The sequence below is a fragment of the Phyllosticta citribraziliensis genome (genome assembly GCF_038025025.1).
Source record: "Phyllosticta citribraziliensis strain CPC 17464 chromosome Unknown J3D65scaffold_10, whole genome shotgun sequence".
Lineage (NCBI taxonomy): Eukaryota > Fungi > Ascomycota > Dothideomycetes > Botryosphaeriales > Phyllostictaceae > Phyllosticta > Phyllosticta citribraziliensis.
In genome coordinates, this window is record NW_027117347.1 from 1,536,097 (window position 1) to 1,554,632 (window position 18,536).

The window sequence follows — 18,536 nt, forward strand, 5'->3', positions numbered from 1 at the left end:
GTACCATGGATGCCGTCAGTGCGGACAGCCAGCAGGCCGCGTTCTGGGACCGACGCGCCAAGATATGTCGGCGTCTGGCGCGCAAATGGCCGACGTCTGAGCTCGATTTTTTGAACCCAGCTCTACTTTTTTCGATTCTACTTCACCGCTTTCATAACACCCCCAATGGCGCCCGTCGCCGTAGCAGAGCGCTCGCAAGAGCAGGACAAGGTCCAGATTCCCGACTTCAATTATGGCGACTCCGACGACGACCGCTCCGAAGACCCAGACACCGACATGGAGAAGGATGCTACCGAGGAAGAGCTGGAGAAGTTGGTCTTTGGTGACCGGACCGGCTTTCTGGAGGGCTTGAGGCGATTCGGAAAAGGAGGAGAGCTGGTTGGGACAGCTCAGGACGACGAGTCGGAAGATGGCGAGGGCAGTGAGCTGGATAACATGGCCGACGCCGATGTATGTTGAGCCTCCCGGCGCAAAGTCAAGCCCACGTGCTAACTCTGTGCAGTTGTTTTTCATGGACTCTGGCCCAACTGCAAGCAATGCTGTGGTTCCAGCTGCTACCTCAGACGACGAAGACGACTACGCCGAAGCAGGTCAAGATGCGCCGGCCTGGCAAGACAGTGACGACGAGCGCATGGTTGTGTCTCTAGCGTCTGTTCCGCGACTGAGAAAGCTGAGGAAGAATGAAGGTGAAGACTTGATCAATGGCAAGGAATACTCACGGAGACTGCGGAGGCAATTCGAACGGTTACATCCAACCCCGGAGTGGGCGCAAAAGGGAGCAACGCGGAAGCCATCGAAGAAGAGGAGGCGCATTTCCCAAGCTGGAGAGTCCTCCGCCGAGGAGACATCGTCAGACGAAGACATGGATGTTGACGACGACGACGTGTCCGCGCAACCCCTTGCTCAACTTCTCAAGGACGCGGATGGCCTCACGCGCGGACATGAAAAGGGCGTCGCCAAAAAGCGAAAACTGCGTCCCGAAGTGCTGGATATCCAGCGCACCAAAGACATTAGCGGCACCCAGCCAGTACGTCCGCTGCACTCTCGATTATATCAAAAGCTAACCTACTCACAGTCCGCCATCACGTCTCTCTCCTTCCACCCATCGTACCCGCTCCTCCTCTCCTCCGGTCCTAGTTCGACGCTCTACCTCCATCACATTCAACCTGTTCCTCCCAACCCCAACCCGCTCCTCACCTCGCTCCACATCAAAAAGACGCCTCTCACCACCACCGCCTTTCACCCGTCGCCCTCGGACGCACGCATCTTCCTCAGCGCTCGCCGCCGCTATTTCCACATCTGGAATCTCACGACCGGCACCATCGAGAAGATTTCGCGCGTCTACGGCCATGCACACGAGCAACGTAGCATGGAGCGCTTCGCACTGTCGCCCAACGGCAAGTACATGGCGCTGCTGGGGTCAGCGCGCAAAGGCGGCGGCGTCATCAACATCCTCGACGCGCACACGCTGCAGTGGCGCGGCCAGGTGCGCGTCGAGTCGCGAGGCGGCATCGCCGACTTTGCATGGTGGGCCAACGGCGCGGGTCTGGTCATTGCAGGCAAGAACGGCGAGGTGTCCGAGTGGGACGTCGAGCGGCAGCGCCTGGTAGGCCGCTGGACGGACGAGGGCGCCGTCGGCACATCCATCATTTCGCTCGGTGGGCGCAGCGGCCGCGACGACTGGCTGGGCGGCGACCGCTGGGTCGCCGTCGGCAGCTCCAGCGGCATCGTCAACATCTACGACCGGCGGGCGTGGATATCCTCCTCGTCGACATCCACCTCTTCCACCACCACCGCTACCAACGGCGGCGTCCCTCCAGCCCCCAAACCCACCCGCGTCCTCGACCACCTGACGACGCCCGTCTCGCATCTGCGCTTCTCGCCCGACGGGCAGCTGCTGGCCATGGCCAGCCGCTGGAAGCGCGACGCCCTGCGCCTGGTACATCTGCCGTCGTGCACCGTGTACCGCAACTGGCCGACGAGCGGCACGCCGCTGGGCCGCATCACGGCCGTCGCGTGGGGCGACGCCGCCGTCGTAAACGAGGCCGCCGAGCAGGCGGGCAGGGGCGGCGCTGCTGACGCTGAGGTGCTGCTTGCTGTTGCCAATGAGCAGGGCAAGATTCGCCTTTGGGAGGTTCGCGCGTGATGAGAGGGGGCATGTAGTGGGATCGTTGTTATCTACATAGAAAGGCTTGTGGGCATGTATAGGGGGTGGAGTTATTGAAATGTCAGTGGCCAGTTGTTCACGCCGACTTCCTTTGGCTTCATGAAGCGACGTGACTACATGCAGTAAGTCGTTCTATGTTACCATGAACAAACCACCATGTCGACCTGCCAAGCAAATCAAGAAGTCAAGATGCCCAGCAACGACGGCGGACACCCTGAACGAGGCGAGCAGGAAGCAGATGGACGATTGAATGGATGAGTGAAGTACTTTTCTTTCATGCTTTTTCTCTATAGACAGACAGGCCCATGGTATAGTTCGCCTGCAGCTCGGTCCACCTCCTCCGCCAACTTCGCTGGTCGACATCCATCACCACCTCGTCTTTCATCTGAATCGTGCCAGGCAGAGTGTGAGCGATACCAATGACATATGGGACATTGCAAGTCGCCCCAATGCCAAAGATTTTTTATCCGCCGGCAGCAGCGCTTCGCCCAAGACAGTCCAACGTCCATGCCGGCTTGAGTCGTAGGGGGCTTGACTTGCGTTCGGATGCCCAAAACCCCGACTGAAATGTGTCGCACACGTCACTGTTCTCTCCACGTCCTTGGGATAGAGGCCTCCAACCAGGCGATCGAACACATTCTCCCCTTCTGGCTCGTCACAATAGGACTGACGAATTCCTCATGCCTCCCTTTGGTCGCGGGGCTCCTCTTGACTATCCTTGGGAGCTGAGGATTCCAGGGATAGCTCTGCAGCCTCTTGATGTTGGTCTTGACTCTCGCTTGCATTGCTCTCGGCTGCAGAAGACTCCTCCTTCGCTGCCGCGGTGGTCGTCGGCTCGAGATTCTCGTCTGCGCTGCTCTCAGCAGCATTAGGAGCCTGTACCGGCTCCGCGGCTGTCTGGGCCTGACTTGCGTCTCCATCGCTCTTTACTACGCCACGGAGGTTGGGCCGGTACGGCGCAGGCCCTCTATCCGCGTGGATTGGCCTTATTCTCAGTCCCTGTCGGTCCGTTCTCTTCTCGATTTTGAGTCCAGCATCGAATCCTGCCATTCCAGATGAGAACACCTTGTGGTATTTCAGGAGGGCTTCCCTCTTTGCTATCACGTCCTCGAAGAAGCGCCCCACAAACGGCACCAGGAGCAGACGGGTGTCGCGCGTCTTCAATCTCAGCGAGAGTTCCTTTCGCAGAACCGCAAATGTGGCTTTGACGTGCCTCCAGGCGAAGGACTGTCGCGGAAGATCGTTAGTCGGGTCAGCTGGGTCTTTGATCGATAGCAGATATGGCCGTTCTGGCCAGACGGTTCCGACCTGGAAAATCAAGTGTCAGCCAAGCCGGTTAGAGTATTTGTGGCTTCGGTACTCACAGGAATCCGAGATTCTGTAGATTCTGCTGGGGGCTGCATCTTTTCGGAGACTTGTGGAGGGTCGATTGTCATCCATTTCTTGTCGGAATCGAAAACGGTGTAGAACGAAAGCACATGAAGCAACATCTCGGCCGGGGTGTTTGGCATTGGTTGCGGACCATTCTTCAGGGCTGCTACGATCATGTAGAATAATGTGTAAGATCCAATGCCCCCATTGAAGACATCCGTGAGACCTCTGGCAGAGAGTGTGCGCCTTAGTAGCACGTAGACGGTCAGGATGTGGGGTATCTCCTCCATGTACTTGCTCGTGGTGATGAGAGAGTGGCTGGGGTCATTCGAGCAAACAATTTGCACATCGATGTTGGTTGGGCGATGCGACGTTTCAATAAGTGGGTAGCGCGCATGGAGTAGTACCGGCGTTTGGAAAAGACGATGATCTTGGGCGCCTTTCCCCAGCCGGTTAGGGACGTGAAGATATCTGAGAGCGCGCTGGAATTGATTGAGAGCGTTAATCAAACGCTTGCGATTGTTGTAACGGGGGGCTTGTTTGGCGTCGATGTCCGATGCCTCATAGATGGTCTTGTCATAGAGGCGGAAATCCAGGTCCGAAGTGATGGTTGCCAGTGAATTGACCTCTGATCCAAAAGGCTCAAGACCAAAGCCTTTCAAAATTGTCTCTTGATGCATAGAAAAGATCTTCATCAAGTCTTCGGTGACACAATTCCGAGCAACGCGTTCTTTTTCGGTGGGAAGGAGAAATTCGGCAAAAGAGGAGAGCTCCTCATTGAGTCTGAAAAGGTGAGGAGAGTGCGGAGAAAGGGCGGCGAGAGTCTTACCTGACCAATGGCAGCTTGGAAATGGTGCCTTCATCATACCATGGCAGCTTGTGATCCTCGACGTATTTATCGTGCAGCAGATGTATATATTGACCAGTGTAGTCTGGGGGCGGCAGTGTTGGTCTCTTTTGCCGTCGAAGCGACGAAGTATCTTGGTCGTTTCTGACTTTGCGGTTTCGAGGAGTGTCGAAAGATTTGGCCGTGTAATGTATGCGGACTGGTTGTTTATCCCGGTTCACATGTCTAGAATCTTGGAGCGCGGCTTGAACGTCATCATTCAAAGCTTGCGCATTGTCTGGTCTTGATTCCGTCTCAGGCTCGGGTTCTGGCTGCAGGTTGCGTGAAGAGGTGGAAAAGGACGCAGGAAGTCGGGGCGTGGAGGTGCGGCGAGGAGGATTGCGCAGCGAAATGCGCAGGCGTTGGGAGAGGCAATTGAGGTTGGGCGAAGGGCGAAGGACCCAGTTCGCGTGCATGACTGCGCGCTCAATGGGCCAAAGGATGGACGGAGAAGGCAGCGCTCGAAAGAGTGGTCGAATAGAGAAGTGGATTATCCAAGCGGACGACGCATCACACGCGTGGTGGAGGTCCGCCGGCCGTCGCCCGTGGTCGACGCATTTGTGGTCCGTGCTGACCAGGCTCACCGCCTTCGGAGCGGGACGAAGTGGACGCCGACCGACCAGCGACCCGGACCTGAGTCAGAAGCGGAAGCGCACGAGCATGACACGAATCAAGACACCACCAAGTGGGCGACGATTGAAGAGACAGGACTGGCCGGAGACTGGACAGCAGAGATGACGCGCCTGGCCTGGCTCGAGCTCGACATGAGCACGGCGGCGGCGGCATCCCTCGCACAGCCCGGAATCGATGCACATGCCCAGAGCAGAATCAGAATCCTGGTCTGGAAAAGGGGCCGACAAACGTGCCTTGATGTCGACGGACACCCAGCACAGCAAGTGACTACCGTACAAGCTACAGTACCTATCTCTCGCGGGCGGGCTGGGTCCAGACTTTGTTGGAAGAGCAGAGATGGCTCCAGAAGACCAGCCCCTGCCTGCCATGGCTTCTCATAAATGAGTGAAATTACCTGGTTTTGCTGTCCTGCTGCCCGCATCTGCCCACTGGCACCCTTCACCAGAAATCCACCCCGCTAAGAGAGGTCAAGTGCCTGTGTTGTGCTGCATCCCCCCCCAGTCCCGTCCGCCTGGCTTCCTTGGCACCGACCAATTACGTCAGGCTTCGCGAAGAATTCCAGGTCCAGTCCTCGAGCTGCACTCCTCTCCACAGCACTCCCACTCCCTCACCCCGCGCTGCCACACCTCCTTCTTCTCCTGCAGCACTGCTGGAGGCCACTCTGTACGTCTTTCACTCCTCACCTCCTCTCCGCCAGCCCATCTCGACAGACAACCCATCCCCCCTCCCTCTTCACCCCACCTGCATTCATTTCGTACCACCTGCTCACCCCGCGACAACGCAGCACAACACCAACATGCCCTCCCTGCCTTCGAGACCCCAGGCCGACCGTACCGAATCTGTCCATCCTGCTCTCAATCCCGCCCTCACCTCCATACCCGTCACCCCCGGCGTCCTCGCCAACGGAAACTCGAGTTACTTTCAGCATGGCCGCTCAACCTCGCCCTCCGACGTAGCTGCCGGTGCCAAGACCGCCGAAGAGCTCCTACAGAGGCTTGCCAGGCCCGCCGGCGACTCGACGCAAAATGCCCATCTGGCCGACGTAGACCCCAAGGCCGCGCACCCCAACCTCAATCTGAGCGGAGGTGTCATTAGCGCAACCACGGCCGTCCCGTACACGGTTGCCTACTCACCCGGCAGCGATTGGGTGAGTGCCATGTCAACGCAGAAATTGGACATGAGCTGATCAGGAAGTAGCAATTGCGGTCCCGACGGGGTACCTCCGCTCTTTTTGACTCCTTCACTCACCTGTCCTCGTCCGCGTCTCCCTGGAACCACACCCTGGTTGGCTGGACTGGTGAAATCAAGGTTGCTCCCGATGCACAGATTCACCATGGCAGCGCCAACAGCGTCGCCAACACAGCTCCCTTGAACAAGGCTTCGGCGCCGATTCCTGTCGACGTCAACTCCAAGCCCCCGCAGCCGACTCACATCGACGGCATCAGCATCGACCGCGAACACCGGCAGCGCCTTGAGCGGCAGCTGGAGCGCGACCACGGCGGCAGAATCGTTCCCGTATGGCTGTACGACGACATGGACGAGGACAATGACGCCCTGGTTCTCAAGAACCAATCTAGGTGGCGCCAGTTTGCTGAGAATGAATTGTACAATCTCTTCCATTACAAGCAAAACGAGCCCGCTGATGGACGTGCGGCACGCAAGGCATGGGCCGATTACTACCGAATGAACAAGATGTTTGCCGACAAAATCTTGGAGATCTACAAGCCTGGAGACATCATCATGGTTCACGACTACTACCTTCTCCTGCTCCCTAGCCTGTTGCGCCAGAGGCTCCCCAACGTTTACATTGGCTTTTTCCTCCACATTCCATTCCCCAGCAGCGAATTCTACCGCTGTTTGAGCCGACGCAAGGAGATACTTGAGGGTGTCCTGGGCGCCAACATGGTTGGCTTCCAGTCCTACAGCTACTCACGTCACTTTTCTTCCTGCTGTACCCGAATCCTTGGCTTCGACTCGTCTTCGGCTGGTGTGGATGCATACGGGGCCCACGTCGCAGTGGATGTGTTCCCGATTGGCATCAACGCTGCGGAAACGCAGAAAGTCTGCTTTGAGGATTCCAAGGTCGCCGAAAAGGTGCAGGCCATCCGCGAGCTCTATGCCGGCAAAAAGGTCATTGTGGGCCGAGACAGGCTCGATGCCGTGAGGGGAGTTGCGCAAAAGCTGCAAGCCTTTGAAATGTTTCTGGAGAGGTACCCAGAGTGGCGGGATCAGGTAGTCCTGATCCAGGTCACCAGCCCCAGCAGCAACCAACTCAACCAGCATGATCCGGACAATAAATTCATGAACAAAATTTCCGACCTCGTGGCCAAAATCAACGGCAACTATGGGTCCCTCAGCTTCACGCCTGTGCAGCATTACCCGCAGTACCTTTCCAAGGAGGAGTACTTTGCACTGTTGCGCGTGGCCGACGTTGGCCTCATCACCAGTGTTCGTGATGGCATGAACACGACCAGCATGGAGTACATCATCGCTCAAAAGGACGATCATGGCCCTCTGATCCTCTCCGAATTTTCTGGTACCGCCGGCAGCCTGGGCAGCGCGATTCACATCAACCCCTGGGATCTTGGCGGAGTTGCGGATGCCATTGACCGGGCGCTGACCATGTCCGAAGAAGAAAGGACAGCCCAGCACGAGAAGCTTTACAAGCATGTCATCACCAACAACGTTCAGGCGTGGAGCTCGAATTACTTCAGGCGGTTGTTGACCAACCTTTCTTCGTTTGATCAGTCGTTTGCCACGCCGGCTCTGGACAGGGCCAAGCTTCTGGCACAGTACCGTCAAGCGAAGAAGAGGCTCTTCATGTTTGACTATGACGGCACGTTGACACCCATCGTGAAGGACCCCCAATCGGCCATCCCTTCGGACAGGGTCATTCGCACCATCAAGACCTTGGCATCGGACCCTTCCAACGCTGTCTGGATCATCAGCGGACGTGATCAGGCTTTCCTTGATGAGTGGATGGGACACATTACTGAGCTAGGCCTCAGCGCCGAGCATGGCAGCTTCATGCGCCATCCTCGCTCGGAAGAGTGGGAGAATTTGACCGACAAGACGGACATGAGCTGGCAGTCGGAGGTGATGCAGGTGTTCCAGCACTACACGGAGCGAACCCAGGGTGCGTGCGCACGTCGAAACGAGACAATGGTGGAAGCTGACTGTTGGCAGGCTCATTCATCGAACGCAAAAAGATAGCGCTGACATGGCACTATCGGCGTGCTGATCCCGAGTACGGCGCCTACCAGGCACGAGAATGCCAAAGGCACCTTGAAAACACCGTGGCCAAGAAGTACGATGTCGAGGTCATGACGGGCAAGGCCAACCTGGAGGTGCGGCCTCGGTTTGTGAACAAGGGCGAGATTGCCAAGCGCCTGGTTGCGGAGTATGGCGCGTCGCCTCCCGAGTTCATTTTGTGCCTGGGCGACGACTTTACAGACGAAGGTAAGCACTGACTGCGCTGTGAAGATGGATGCGACAGATGCTGATGGTTGGATAGACATGTTCCGAGCTTTGCGTCGCTCGAACTTACCTCAAGACCACGTCTTTTCCGTGACAGTTGGAGCTAGCTCCAAGCAGACGCTGGCGAGCTGGCACCTACTGGAGCCATCCGACGTCATTTCGGTGGTTGCTCTCCTCAACGGCTCGGCTGACGCTGGCAACATTGGCGCCGTCGCAGTTGTGGACGGCACGGTGCCCGAATCACGACTGTAATGGGAGGGTGGAGAGTGGACATTTGCTTTTCAACATGGGATGCGACAATGAGAAGACCCGGGGCGTAGTAGGGAGGCATTGACGAGTGGAGGACAATCATGATGGCGTAGGCTCAATAAAAGCCAGGATGGGTCAGGCAACGCCTCGGCAAAAGCATAGACAAGGCCAAGATAGAGCACAAATGAAGCATTTTCTTCACTGCAACGCGACGAGTGTTTTGGAGGCCGAATCTGACAGAGAAGGCGGAAGCGGAGCTGCCGTGAGCGTTTCGTGGCACGTCACGCGTTTCGACGAGAGAACAATGCGACTCGGGAGGAAAAGAAAGGCCAGCTGGACGGGAGATCGTGCACATCAACGTGGCTGCAGGGAGCGTCTGCTGGTCTTTTATTGTTTGGTTGGATGATTGATACTAAGCTTTGCGGGATGCTGACAGACTTCTCGGGCGGGCAACGGGAGGGACGATTTCAATTTCGGACCATGGAGATGGATTGACGACCTGACGACGCGCGGGGGTTGCTCAGGTCGAGCACAAGATGAGGGCGGCCCCTGACTGCCGTATCTCTGCTTCATCAGGCGTGGCCTCGCCTCGCTTGTCAACGCTTGACCCACCTGCTGAGCGCCGCCGTTGTTCTTCATCCTCGATCCCTCCCTCCCGCACCACAACGCCTCTCCAACTCCCTCCCGTCCACTCCCTCTGGCTACCGCCTCACCGCTCGTTCCGTCTGCGCCGCTAGCAATCCCACGCTGACCCAGCAAACCGCCTATCCTTCTATCCCAAAGTCAAACAGAGCCATATATTGCTCGACGATCCGCTCCGCACAATCCCCGGCCCAACCATCTTTACCTTCCCCTTCGCGTCACCTGCTCCGAGCTGCAGATCCATTCGTAGCCCCATCTCCGGGCCAAGTCAAATCCAGAGCCAGACAGACCGTCGTATTATTGTTGCCAGCGTCCCGTTCCTCGTCGCCTCTCGTTGTCAACAACTCAACGTCTCTTTTCGCTGGAATTCTCCTGCTGCAAAAGAAACCTGCTGCTGTTTGACTTTCGCCCCCTCTGCCCGGCCGACTCCTATCCAATCTCGCTCTCGCCGTCATGGGTCTTCTCGACAAGCTGCAAGCAAGTACGTCCTCTCGGCTCCCCTATCTCCCATTTCGAAGCCCCGCGTGTTGACATGCCATGCACCCAGAACTCGAGCTCTACCGCTTGGAGAAGCGCTACACCCGCCGCGACAAGCGCACCACGTTCATCAGCGACGCCCGTTACGTCGACGGCGAGTACGTCTACGGCAGCACGTCACCGACGTCGAGCACGTCAACTTCGTCCTCTTCCAACTCGGCTTCTCGGCGCTGGTCCAAGATCCCGACAGCGGCCGTCCGCGACCTTTCTGGACGCCTGAATCGGCCTTAGAGCAAGAGAAAAAACAGAGCTCCGCAACGGAAAGCTGCCTCGAGCTGCGCGGAAACTTGCGTCGCGGCTACGGCGGCATGATTCACTGCTTGCTTGTTGTTTTGGCCTGCTCGCCTGTCTCGGAGCCAAACAGCGGCGGCCGTGACACGGCGGTCGTGACAGAAGAGAGATACGGGGACCGACACACACGACACGACACGCGCGAAGCTCGACCGAGCTAGGTACCTACCTAAGGAGAGACAGGGCCCTCCTCCCATCCGGATCCCTCGTGGGGAGGACCCGGAGAAACGCCACTAGCGCACCGCCTGCCGCCGCCTTATTCCCTTACCTTGCCTAGGCGTGCCGTGCCTGCCAATCGCCTGCTGTGGCCGTCGTGAAACGTGCCGCCGGGTCGACTGCGAAGAAGGCCGGACGCGTGCGAGACCCCGGGAGAGCACGTCCTTAGCGCCGCCCTCCCTCTGAACGCGACATGCACAACCTGGCGCCAATTTGCTGTACTACTCTACGCCGTCGTCGTTGCTACCGCAGCCGCTCGACCTGGAAATGTAAACGGGGCTACTCTCAGGCGTTTGGCGCGGCGGCTGGGGCGACACGACGCAGCTTGCACACGACATGACGACCTACCACCATCATCATTATCACACAACCTTTTCGACCACTGCATACATACATTGTACATAATCATCACGGCTCGCACAGCGCGGGCCTGTTTTGGTTCTTGCACGCACGCTACCGCTGCCGCTTCGCTGCCTGCCTGCCTGCCTGCCTGCCTGGCGCATCCGGCTCTGCGCAGTGCAGCGTGGCCGCTTACACCCACCCACCTCTCGACATTCGTTGCGTTTCCTTTTCTCTGTTTCTTTCCTTTATGACATACCCCGCACCACACCGTCTGCATTGGCGTCAGCACTATCGTCATTAGGCATGAGCATCGTGGCTTTTTACAGCCAGCGAAAAGTCTTCCTTCAACCATCTTTCCATCCTCCCTCTTCTCTTTGCTTCTCCTTTGTTCATCGTCGTCGTCTTGTTAGACTTGGGTCGGATAGAACGCATCTAGATATACTGGAGCATATCGCATTGTTAGCGGGCATACAAAAGAAATCTACCATCTTCTTTGCAAATGCACTTCGGTCAATGAACCAATCTGTCTTTGTAGCCCGACCATCGCCCGTTGCATCTTTGTATGCATGTATCACCCAGTACCGCCTTACCTTACCTTACCTCGCCTTGTGGCACAACAACCAGCCGCCACGCCGCCCTTGCTTCGCCATGCCACGCCGCGCTGGCACGGCCCGTGGTACAGTGTATGTATGGCAAGCAGGTGGGAGCGGTAGAAAACGGTAGATTAGGGTGTGACAGACACACTGCAAGTGCCGTGGGCGCGTTACTACGCGCGCGTGGAAGACGTGGCAGAGATGGACGCGCAGCTTACGGCGTCGCAGGAAATCAGGGGTATGGTATGTACAGGTAGCAGGGTAGGTAATCATTATGTAGGTATTTACAGCAAGACGTCATATCAACAAGGCGGTGGCGGGGGGGGTGGGGGCGCATGTACATTCACTCTTCCATTTCTCTCCTCTCTCCTTCTCTCTCCCTCTTTCTTTCTCTCTCTAATTCTTTATTTCTCTCTCTGTCATTCGACAAAATTTAAGCCTTGAGGTACTCGTCGAACCAGGCGACGGCCTGGTAAAAGGCCTGCTCCTTGGCGAACTTGACGTGCTTCTTGGACACGTCGCCGCGGACGGCGAAGCCGTGCTCGACGCCCGAGAAGAGGTTCAGCTGGTACGTCGCCTTGATGCCGACGAGGATGTCTTCGGATTCGCGGCGCTTGGGCGCGGGGAAGATGTCGTCGGTTTCTGTGGGTGACGTCAGTTGCGTGGCTAGGTGGTGACGGCATGCAGGGGTTGCGTTGCGCGGGAGTCAGGGGGCGAAAAGGGATTCTAGGGGTATGGGGGTGGGGTGCTAGAAGGAGGGAGAATGGGAGTCGGCGTACCAGCAGCGGCGATGCTCAGGGGGCCCTGGATGGCCTTGAGCTCGTCGGCGTCGACGAACGAGGGGTGGGCGACGAAGCCGACGTCGATGTTGCCGGGCTGGAGAGCGCGCACGACGTACTTTGCGCCGAAGCAGTAGCCGACGCCGCCGACGCGCTTGGTGCCCTTGTCGGCGCGCAGGGCCTTGACGACGCTCTGCACAATCGGCTCGACGTGCTGCACCAGGTGGTTTTGCAGCCACGCCATCAGGTCGAAGCCCTCGGGCATCTGCGCCGGCACGGGGTTCTTGTTGAACAGGTCGGGGACGACCGTGTAGTAGCCGTTGGCGGCGTATTCGTCGGCGATGCTAGAGGAGGCGAGGCGCGTTAGAGGGTTGGTCTGGCATGTCTGTCGTGCGGTTGGTGGTGGTGGTGGTGGCTCACAGCTGCGAGTTGTTGAACTCGTGGCCGAAGATGTCGGTCAGGATCAGGACGGCATTCTCGGTGCTCTTGTCGGCCGGGTAGGCAACGTAGGACTCGACTGCGAGGTGGTTAGACGGGATGGATGCTGAGGGGTGGTAATTGACGTACTGCCGCCGACCTTCTCAATCGAGCCGGTGGGCTTGCCCTCGTGCTTGACAGCAACGGTGCAGCACTTGGCGGGGGGGTTGGAGGCCATTGTTTCTGAGGAGGGATTCGGCGAGAGTGACGAGAGCGACGAGAGGGCGAGGAGGGCGATTGAGGGGCGAGGGATACAGGTGAGGTGTTGGAGGGGCCCTCGCCGTGGGGTAGTTGTCCGTCTTTTTATCCCATGGCGGGCAGTGTTCGGAAATGTCCATGCGGTGGGCATGGTGGGGACCGTCGCTGACGCATTGCGACTGAGACGGGCAGGTTGCCGTTATCCAGCCCGAGAAGGGCAGTGAGTAGCGCGACGGCGCTCCCTTTTGCTGTCGAGTGGGTGTCGTCGTCCAGGTCGACGTCCAAAAAGAGCCTTTGCAAGCTTTCGCAGCGGCTGCCAGGATAACCCCGACAAGGCTGTTATTTCCGCCACGGCGCCTGCGGAGCCTCCGTTGCCGCTCTGCCTTCACCTCCAGGGAGTCAACACCCTCTGCTCGTCATCATCCATATGTTTTCAGGCCCTCCCGTCGTCCATTGCCGCCACCGCCGCCACCACCTTCTCTGCCCGGACATAAGCCGCCATGGCAACGTCTCCGTCGCTGGGCCTGGCCAGCCTGTGAGCGCGGCCTTCATGCGTGCCTGCTCAGGGGACGAGAGCACGATCCCACGTCATGGAGCCCCTATACAGCCTCGACGTCGCTCCCAGGCCGCCATGATCCCCGCACATCCACGTGGTGCGCGTTCGCCAAAGCTTGTCCGAAGGATCTGCTGCCCTGCATGCTCGAATCTTTGCTCAATCTCTCGCGGCCCCGGCCATTTCTCCCAACACGGCCCGTCGGTCTCGACTGTGAACGTTGCATAAACCCTCTGTGCTCCTGCTGGCACCGCTTGTGGCTGGAGCGCGTAACCGGTGAGCTTATGGGTCCTGTCCTGTCCTGTCCTGTCCTGTCCTGAGCCCGTCCCGTCAGATCATCGACCAAGAAAGGCGACGCCATCACCCTGGTCATCGGGATGCCGGCTCGGAAAGACGGAGCGTCGGCGAAAGATCTGACCCGTTGCACGTCAACACCATGGCACGCTTCTGCAACCATCGTATCACATTTGGGACTCACGAGGCTATTGATTTGCAATGCTCACTGCATGAGCTTTCTGACCTTGACCAGCTTGCTGCTCGGACGCCCAACGCTGCTCACGGGCATGCCGTGCTCTTTCACAGTTTACGCAGCCTCGAAATTGGTAACCCATTGGTTTTTTTTTTTTTTTTTTTTTTTTTTTGTTGTACAGAGTACACAATGCTGTCCCTGTGTCGATCTCGTCGGCTTCTCCAATCTTCTCCGCCACAACCCGTCAGCAGGCGTTCGCAATTCTTGCGTCACCATTACACTCAATATTGGCCCTCCAGGGTGAAGGTGCCCGTCTTGGTTACAAGGTACTCATTGACTGCGACATCTTTACCCGACTCCTTGCCGTAGCCCGATTCCTTGATGCCGCCGAAAGGCGACTCGGCCGCAGATGAATTGCCTGGCACAAGGTTAGCAGCATTCACGTACAGTGCGATCCCACTTACCAGTGTTCATCCCGATCATACCGGCCTCCAGGTTCTCCAGCATACGCCACATTCGATCAACATTCTTCGTAAAGCAGTAGCTGGCAAGACCCATGCTCGTCTCATTTGCAGCCTTGACACCCTCTTCCTCGGTCTTGAATTTGAGAATCGACGCAATGGGCGAAAAGTTTTCCTCGCAAGACGCCTGCATGTCAGGCTGAACGCCTGTGATGATGGTAGGTTCGAAGAAATAGCCTCCTTTTCCATCGACACGCTTCCCTCCGATTACGATTTCGGCACCTTTCTCGCGAGCATCTTTTACAATCGACTCTGCCTTTTCAAGGCCTCGCGGCGTCGTTACGGGCCCCATAGTCGTACCATCTGCCGCGCCGTGGCCAACCCTGAGCTTCGCCGTTTCGGCGGCAAATCGCTTGACAAACGCGTCGAAGATGCCGTCTTGGACGTAGATTCGGTTTGCGGTAATACACGCTTGTCCGGCATGGCGCCACTTGAGTGGAACGAGTTGCGCCATTACCTGATCAAGAGACGCGTCGTCAAAGACCAGAACAGGACAGTTTCCACCAAGCTCCAGCGTCACTTTTTTGAGGCCTTCGGCGGCATTCTTGGCGACTATTTTCCCGACGCGCGTGCTGCCCGTAAACGTTATCTTCTTGACAAGCTCGTGGCGTGTCAAGGCCTCGCTGAGCTCCGGTGTCTTTTCCATGTCGGTGGTCAAGACGTTGAAAGCGCCGGGGGGGAATCCCGCCTCGGTTGCCAGATGCGCAAGAGCTAGACAAGTGATGGGAGTCTCCGGGCTGGGCTTGACAATCATGGTACATCCAGCTGCGAGCGCCGCGCCCACTTTACGCAGAACCATCGCTATAGACGATTGTCAGGCTTGCACTCGAAAATTTCAGAGTCCCCCGGTCAGTGGAAAGGCTTACCGATGGGAAAGTTCCAGGGCACAAGAGCCGCGGCCACGCCAATTGGCTGCTTGACGGTAAAGACGCGCCTGTTTGGCGCCGACGGCACGAAGACGGTGCCTTGGATGCGCTCCGCCTCGCCGGCAAACCACCACGTAAAGCCAGTGCTGTAGTCAAGCTCGCCATACGCCTCGGCAAGCGGCTTCCCCGTCTCGTACGTCAGCAACGTAGCCAAGTCGTCGTAATTGTCATGGATCAAAGCGTCCCATTTGAACAGCATTTTGGCGCGGGCACGCGGCGTAAGCTTCCGGTAGGACTGGAAGCAGTCGTACGCTGACTGGACGGCGGCGTCGACGTCTGAGGCATCGTTGATTGGACACGATGCCCACGGCTTGCCAGTGCCAGGATCTTTGCGCCCAAGGGGCCGACGCGTCAGTTGCAACTAATCTTGTTTTGGGAAGAGTCTGGAGACAAGGAAAAGCGTCCGCTCATGCGCGAATGTGATAGCTTCTCAGCACGCTGTGGCTACGACAAACCATGAAGAGGCGTTCGAAAAGGCCTTGGGAAAAGTAATCTTGCAGACGGTGTGGGGTTGCGGACGGGGAAAAGCGACACTGACCTATGACTTCAAATGTCTTGCCCGACGCGGCGTCTTTCCATTGTCCGTGGATGTAGGATTGGCTCTGGAGAAGAGCTGGATTTTTGAGCTTTTAAACGAGAGTTCGATATCAGCGCCCATAACTAGACGACGCGAGGCAGCGCGCTTTCCGGGTTTGCGCCACGACTGGCATTGGTGTTGGAGAGCGAAGAGATGTGCTTACAGAAAAAGGGAGGTCGAAAGCCATGTTGCTAACTTTATACGTGTCAGTTCAAACGTACGAGGCTGGCGCGACGAGCGCGTGGCGCGACGGCAAGCGTTTAATATATGAAATACAACTAGGAAGGCATCTGCAGCAGCCCTGGTCGTCACCCTGCTTTCCCTTTTCAAGCCTGCCCGCCGCGGACCAGGGACGCTAGGGCTGTGGTGTGTAGGGTAGGGCGTGGCGCATGGCCTTCTTTTCTCGAAGTAGCGGTACGTTCAAGGCACGTTCCCCATCACTCACCTTCTGAAGCAGTGTTGGTGCTGCTCTTTTCGGAATTTCTGACCGGACAGTCAGATAGTTTGACCAGCTGTGTCTGCGGACGGCTTCTGGATTTTCTCTCAATCTGTTTGGTGAGCTACCTATCCGTGCCACACTTTCGCACCCAGCTTGGAACGGTGCCAGACCTCCTCTGGCTGGACCAGCCGGGCAGGGTGGCCAATCAGGACGGTCGGTGGTGCGGAGGAACCGCATACCCGCCCGAGACATGCGGGGAAAAGGTGGGTGGGACGCATCCTGAATGCTACCGACAGGGACCACGCGGGGAAATGGCTGCTTCGTCTCCCCTTTGTGCATGCCGCCGCTTGGGTGCCAACCGTGATATAACGCTGGCAACGATATTTGGAGAGGGATGCTCGTGATGTACGAGTATGACGTTTTGCGCTACCTACCAAGCCACTGTACTGATACCCCTCGACGAGGGACGGCGCATTTGGCGGGGCACGCTGACGGCAAGCTCGACTTGCAGAAGTGGGCATGCTGCTGGCCGTCTGTTAAATTGGTTTATGTCTGCTTGCTTGGTACAGGATATCTGAAAGAGCTTGGATTTCTGCCGGTACGAAGGGCCATCAAGGGATATACATACACCAGCACATCATCGTCGACGTCAACATGGGTCGTTTGGACGGCAAAGTAGCCATCGTGACAGGTCTGCATTCACCATCTCCTCCTCCACACTTCACCTCTCTCCATAAGACACAGGCTCACCCACCCACCCACCACAGGCGGCTCATCCGGCTTCGGCGCCGCCATCTCCCTTGCCTTCGCCGCCGAAGGCGCCCACGTCCTCATCTGCGACATCAACGAGGCCTCGGGCCGGGCCATCGCGTCCACCAACCCGAGCAACCTCACCTTCCAACCGCTCGACGTGACGAGCGCCGCGCAATGGGACGCCGCCATGGCCGCGGCCGTCGCCGCCCACGGCCGCGTCGACATCCTGGTCAACAACGCCGGCACGTCGTACGCGCACAAGCCGACGCTGCAGGTCACCGAGGACGAGTTTGATCGCGTTTTTGCTGTCAATGTCAAGTCTGTTTTTCTGGGCTCGAATGCTTTTGCGAGGGCTGTTGTGGCGGCGGATCAATCCACCTCCCCCACCACCACTGCCACCAGCAACAGCAACTTCTCCATCATCAACATCTCCAGCACCGGCTCGCAGCGCCCGCGCCCCGAGCTCGTCTGGTATAACGCGTCCAAGGGCGCCGTGTCCAACGCGACAAAGGGGCTGGCCGCCGAGTTCGGGCCCGCGGGCATCCGCGTCAACGCCGTGCTGCCGCTCATCACGGCGACGGGGCTGTTCGAGACGTTTGTCGGGCCGGACAGCGAGGGCGCGCGCGCGAAGCTGGCGCAGGGCATACCGCTGGGGAGGATTGGGAGGGTCGATGATGTGGTGGGTGCGTGTGTTTGGTTGGCGAGTGCGGAGGCCGGGTTTGTTACTGGGTGAGTTGATTTTTTGTCATTGGTGTTTGTTGAGTTTGGGGTGTTGTGGTGGCTGACTTTGATTTTTATAGGGTTAATTTGCCTGTTGATGGCGGGAGGTGTATTTGAGAGAGTAAGAGCGAGCGCGAGAGAGACGACGGACCACGCATCTTTCCTCTCCCTACAGTAGCAGAGGAGAGCCATTGCAGTAGAGAAGAAGAAATCGCAAATCAGGCACCTCCGTCTTGCCACTCATCTGCCAATACAGGTGCATGCTTACTCTCAAATGAAAACCCATCTGCTTTTGCTTTATTGCCCGCCATCGATGCACATACGATATCCAAGGGACTGACTGTTCATCCTTGGTAGTTGGTACATGACCACCCACAAAACCAAGCTCCCTCCCTAAGCGCAAGTATGGACAAACACTCCCAGCACACAGCCAGGCCCGCCATTTCTTCTAGAGTTGGTAGGTACTGTGGAAAGAGCTTTTTTATTTTGGATGGTCAATCAATCAAGACGACTGACTACCTGGAGGCACTTGAAACCACCACCCATCGTCCATCCACCCATCCATCCACTCATCTGCTTCGCACCGTCTTCGCACCATCCTCCCATCTACTCTCGCCCACCATCCACTCACCCACTCGCTCCCACTCCTCTTTTCATACGGAACCAGAAAAACCCAGAACCCACGCACGCCGTCACAAAAACGCCATTTCAGAACGCCGG

General features: G+C 57.6%; 9 protein-coding genes across 9 annotated transcripts; 4 read left to right on the forward strand and 5 right to left on the reverse strand.

The window, feature by feature from the left end:
- Positions 1 to 2,476, forward strand: J3D65DRAFT_634909 (small nucleolar ribonucleoprotein complex subunit). Its single transcript, XM_066801264.1, has 3 exons — positions 1 to 450; positions 503 to 1,027; positions 1,076 to 2,476. The coding sequence occupies exons 1-3, from the start codon at positions 166 to 168 to the stop codon at positions 2,144 to 2,146; spliced, it is 1,881 nt and encodes a 626-aa protein (XP_066652657.1). The 5' UTR covers positions 1 to 165; the 3' UTR covers positions 2,147 to 2,476.
- Positions 2,477 to 2,687: 211 nt separating this feature from the next.
- Positions 2,688 to 4,987, reverse strand: J3D65DRAFT_76618 (uncharacterized protein). The gene is made up of 3 exons (XM_066804169.1): positions 4,368 to 4,987; positions 3,532 to 4,321; positions 2,688 to 3,475 (listed from the first exon to the last, which is right to left on the reverse strand). The coding sequence occupies exons 1-3, from the start codon at positions 4,838 to 4,840 to the stop codon at positions 2,846 to 2,848; spliced, it is 1,893 nt and encodes a 630-aa protein (XP_066652658.1). The 5' UTR covers positions 4,841 to 4,987; the 3' UTR covers positions 2,688 to 2,845.
- Positions 4,988 to 5,647: 660 nt separating this feature from the next.
- On the forward strand, positions 5,648 to 8,984 carry J3D65DRAFT_634914 (alpha,alpha-trehalose-phosphate synthase-like protein subunit Tps2). Its single transcript, XM_066801265.1, has 5 exons — positions 5,648 to 5,720; positions 5,842 to 6,204; positions 6,255 to 8,193; positions 8,244 to 8,516; positions 8,572 to 8,984. The coding sequence occupies exons 2-5, from the start codon at positions 5,854 to 5,856 to the stop codon at positions 8,784 to 8,786; spliced, it is 2,778 nt and encodes a 925-aa protein (XP_066652659.1). The 5' UTR covers positions 5,648 to 5,720; positions 5,842 to 5,853; the 3' UTR covers positions 8,787 to 8,984.
- Positions 8,985 to 9,878: 894 nt separating this feature from the next.
- Positions 9,879 to 10,193, forward strand: J3D65DRAFT_670473 (uncharacterized protein; the record flags this gene model as incomplete). The annotated part of the gene is made up of 2 exons (XM_066803287.1): positions 9,879 to 9,906; positions 9,973 to 10,193. The coding sequence occupies 2 exons, from the start codon at positions 9,879 to 9,881 to the stop codon at positions 10,191 to 10,193; spliced, it is 249 nt and encodes an 82-aa protein (XP_066652660.1).
- Positions 10,194 to 10,572: 379 nt separating this feature from the next.
- On the reverse strand, positions 10,573 to 11,268 carry J3D65DRAFT_76688 (uncharacterized protein). The gene has a single exon (XM_066804170.1). It carries the CDS (start codon positions 11,161 to 11,163, stop codon positions 10,696 to 10,698), a length of 468 nt encoding a protein of 155 aa, XP_066652661.1. The 5' UTR covers positions 11,164 to 11,268; the 3' UTR covers positions 10,573 to 10,695.
- Positions 11,269 to 11,588: 320 nt separating this feature from the next.
- On the reverse strand, positions 11,589 to 12,935 carry J3D65DRAFT_594392 (dienelactone hydrolase). The gene is made up of 4 exons (XM_066797821.1): positions 12,751 to 12,935; positions 12,604 to 12,700; positions 12,184 to 12,527; positions 11,589 to 12,046 (listed from the first exon to the last, which is right to left on the reverse strand). The coding sequence occupies exons 1-4, from the start codon at positions 12,836 to 12,838 to the stop codon at positions 11,838 to 11,840; spliced, it is 738 nt and encodes a 245-aa protein (XP_066652662.1). The 5' UTR covers positions 12,839 to 12,935; the 3' UTR covers positions 11,589 to 11,837.
- Positions 12,936 to 14,005: 1,070 nt separating this feature from the next.
- J3D65DRAFT_76698 (aldehyde dehydrogenase domain-containing protein) lies at positions 14,006 to 15,892 on the reverse strand. The gene is made up of 3 exons (XM_066804171.1): positions 15,268 to 15,892; positions 14,345 to 15,202; positions 14,006 to 14,298 (listed from the first exon to the last, which is right to left on the reverse strand). The coding sequence occupies exons 1-3, from the start codon at positions 15,524 to 15,526 to the stop codon at positions 14,162 to 14,164; spliced, it is 1,254 nt and encodes a 417-aa protein (XP_066652663.1). The 5' UTR covers positions 15,527 to 15,892; the 3' UTR covers positions 14,006 to 14,161.
- On the reverse strand, positions 15,631 to 16,175 carry J3D65DRAFT_76712 (uncharacterized protein). Its single transcript, XM_066804172.1, has 2 exons — positions 16,068 to 16,175; positions 15,631 to 15,953 (listed from the first exon to the last, which is right to left on the reverse strand). The coding sequence occupies exons 1-2, from the start codon at positions 16,089 to 16,091 to the stop codon at positions 15,735 to 15,737; spliced, it is 243 nt and encodes an 80-aa protein (XP_066652664.1). The 5' UTR covers positions 16,092 to 16,175; the 3' UTR covers positions 15,631 to 15,734.
- An 822-nt stretch (positions 16,176 to 16,997) lies between these two features.
- On the forward strand, positions 16,998 to 17,933 carry J3D65DRAFT_558195 (3-ketoacyl-reductase-like protein; the record flags this gene model as incomplete). Its single annotated transcript, XM_066797348.1, has 3 exons — positions 16,998 to 17,034; positions 17,111 to 17,825; positions 17,897 to 17,933. The coding sequence occupies 3 exons, from the start codon at positions 16,998 to 17,000 to the stop codon at positions 17,931 to 17,933; spliced, it is 789 nt and encodes a 262-aa protein (XP_066652665.1).
- Between the last annotated feature and the right edge of the window lie 603 nt (positions 17,934 to 18,536).

What these genes read in the sequence shown, in the direction of transcription:
- J3D65DRAFT_634909 (XM_066801264.1), top strand. Translation starts at nt 166, where the DNA reads ATGGCGCCCGTCGCCGTAGCAGAGCGCTCGCAAGAGCAGGACAAGGTC. An exon ending in ATAACATGGCCGACGCCGAT is followed by an intron (nt 451 to 502) that starts GTATGTTGAGCC and finishes AACTCTGTGCAG; the next exon opens with TTGTTTTTCATGGACTCTGG. An exon ending in ACATTAGCGGCACCCAGCCA is followed by an intron (nt 1,028 to 1,075) that starts GTACGTCCGCTG and finishes ACCTACTCACAG; the next exon opens with TCCGCCATCACGTCTCTCTC.
- J3D65DRAFT_76618 (XM_066804169.1), bottom strand. Translation starts at nt 4,840, where the DNA reads ATGCACGCGAACTGGGTCCTTCGCCCTTCGCCCAACCTCAATTGCCTC. An exon ending in TCCAAGCTGCCATTGGTCAG is followed by an intron (nt 4,322 to 4,367) that starts GTAAGACTCTCG and finishes TCACCTTTTCAG; the next exon opens with ACTCAATGAGGAGCTCTCCT. An exon ending in CTACAGAATCTCGGATTCCT is followed by an intron (nt 3,476 to 3,531) that starts GTGAGTACCGAA and finishes TTGATTTTCCAG; the next exon opens with GTCGGAACCGTCTGGCCAGA.
- J3D65DRAFT_634914 (XM_066801265.1), top strand. Translation starts at nt 5,854, where the DNA reads ATGCCCTCCCTGCCTTCGAGACCCCAGGCCGACCGTACCGAATCTGTC. An exon ending in ACTCACCCGGCAGCGATTGG is followed by an intron (nt 6,205 to 6,254) that starts GTGAGTGCCATG and finishes ATCAGGAAGTAG; the next exon opens with CAATTGCGGTCCCGACGGGG. An exon ending in CGACGACTTTACAGACGAAG is followed by an intron (nt 8,517 to 8,571) that starts GTAAGCACTGAC and finishes ATGGTTGGATAG; the next exon opens with ACATGTTCCGAGCTTTGCGT.
- J3D65DRAFT_76688 (XM_066804170.1), bottom strand. Translation starts at nt 11,163, where the DNA reads ATGGTTGAAGGAAGACTTTTCGCTGGCTGTAAAAAGCCACGATGCTCA.
- J3D65DRAFT_594392 (XM_066797821.1), bottom strand. Translation starts at nt 12,838, where the DNA reads ATGGCCTCCAACCCCCCCGCCAAGTGCTGCACCGTTGCTGTCAAGCAC. An exon ending in GATTGAGAAGGTCGGCGGCA is followed by an intron (nt 12,701 to 12,750) that starts GTACGTCAATTA and finishes ACCACCTCGCAG; the next exon opens with TCGAGTCCTACGTTGCCTAC. An exon ending in GAGTTCAACAACTCGCAGCT is followed by an intron (nt 12,528 to 12,603) that starts GTGAGCCACCAC and finishes CGCCTCCTCTAG; the next exon opens with CATCGCCGACGAATACGCCG.
- J3D65DRAFT_76698 (XM_066804171.1), bottom strand. Translation starts at nt 15,526, where the DNA reads ATGCTGTTCAAATGGGACGCTTTGATCCATGACAATTACGACGACTTG. An exon ending in GCCCTGGAACTTTCCCATCG is followed by an intron (nt 15,203 to 15,267) that starts GTAAGCCTTTCC and finishes AATCGTCTATAG; the next exon opens with CGATGGTTCTGCGTAAAGTG. An exon ending in TATGATCGGGATGAACACTG is followed by an intron (nt 14,299 to 14,344) that starts GTAAGTGGGATC and finishes ACCTTGTGCCAG; the next exon opens with GCAATTCATCTGCGGCCGAG.
- J3D65DRAFT_76712 (XM_066804172.1), bottom strand. Translation starts at nt 16,091, where the DNA reads ATGGCTTTCGACCTCCCTTTTTCT. An exon ending in CTTTCGACCTCCCTTTTTCT is followed by an intron (nt 15,954 to 16,067) that starts GTAAGCACATCT and finishes CTCGTTTAAAAG; the next exon opens with CTCAAAAATCCAGCTCTTCT.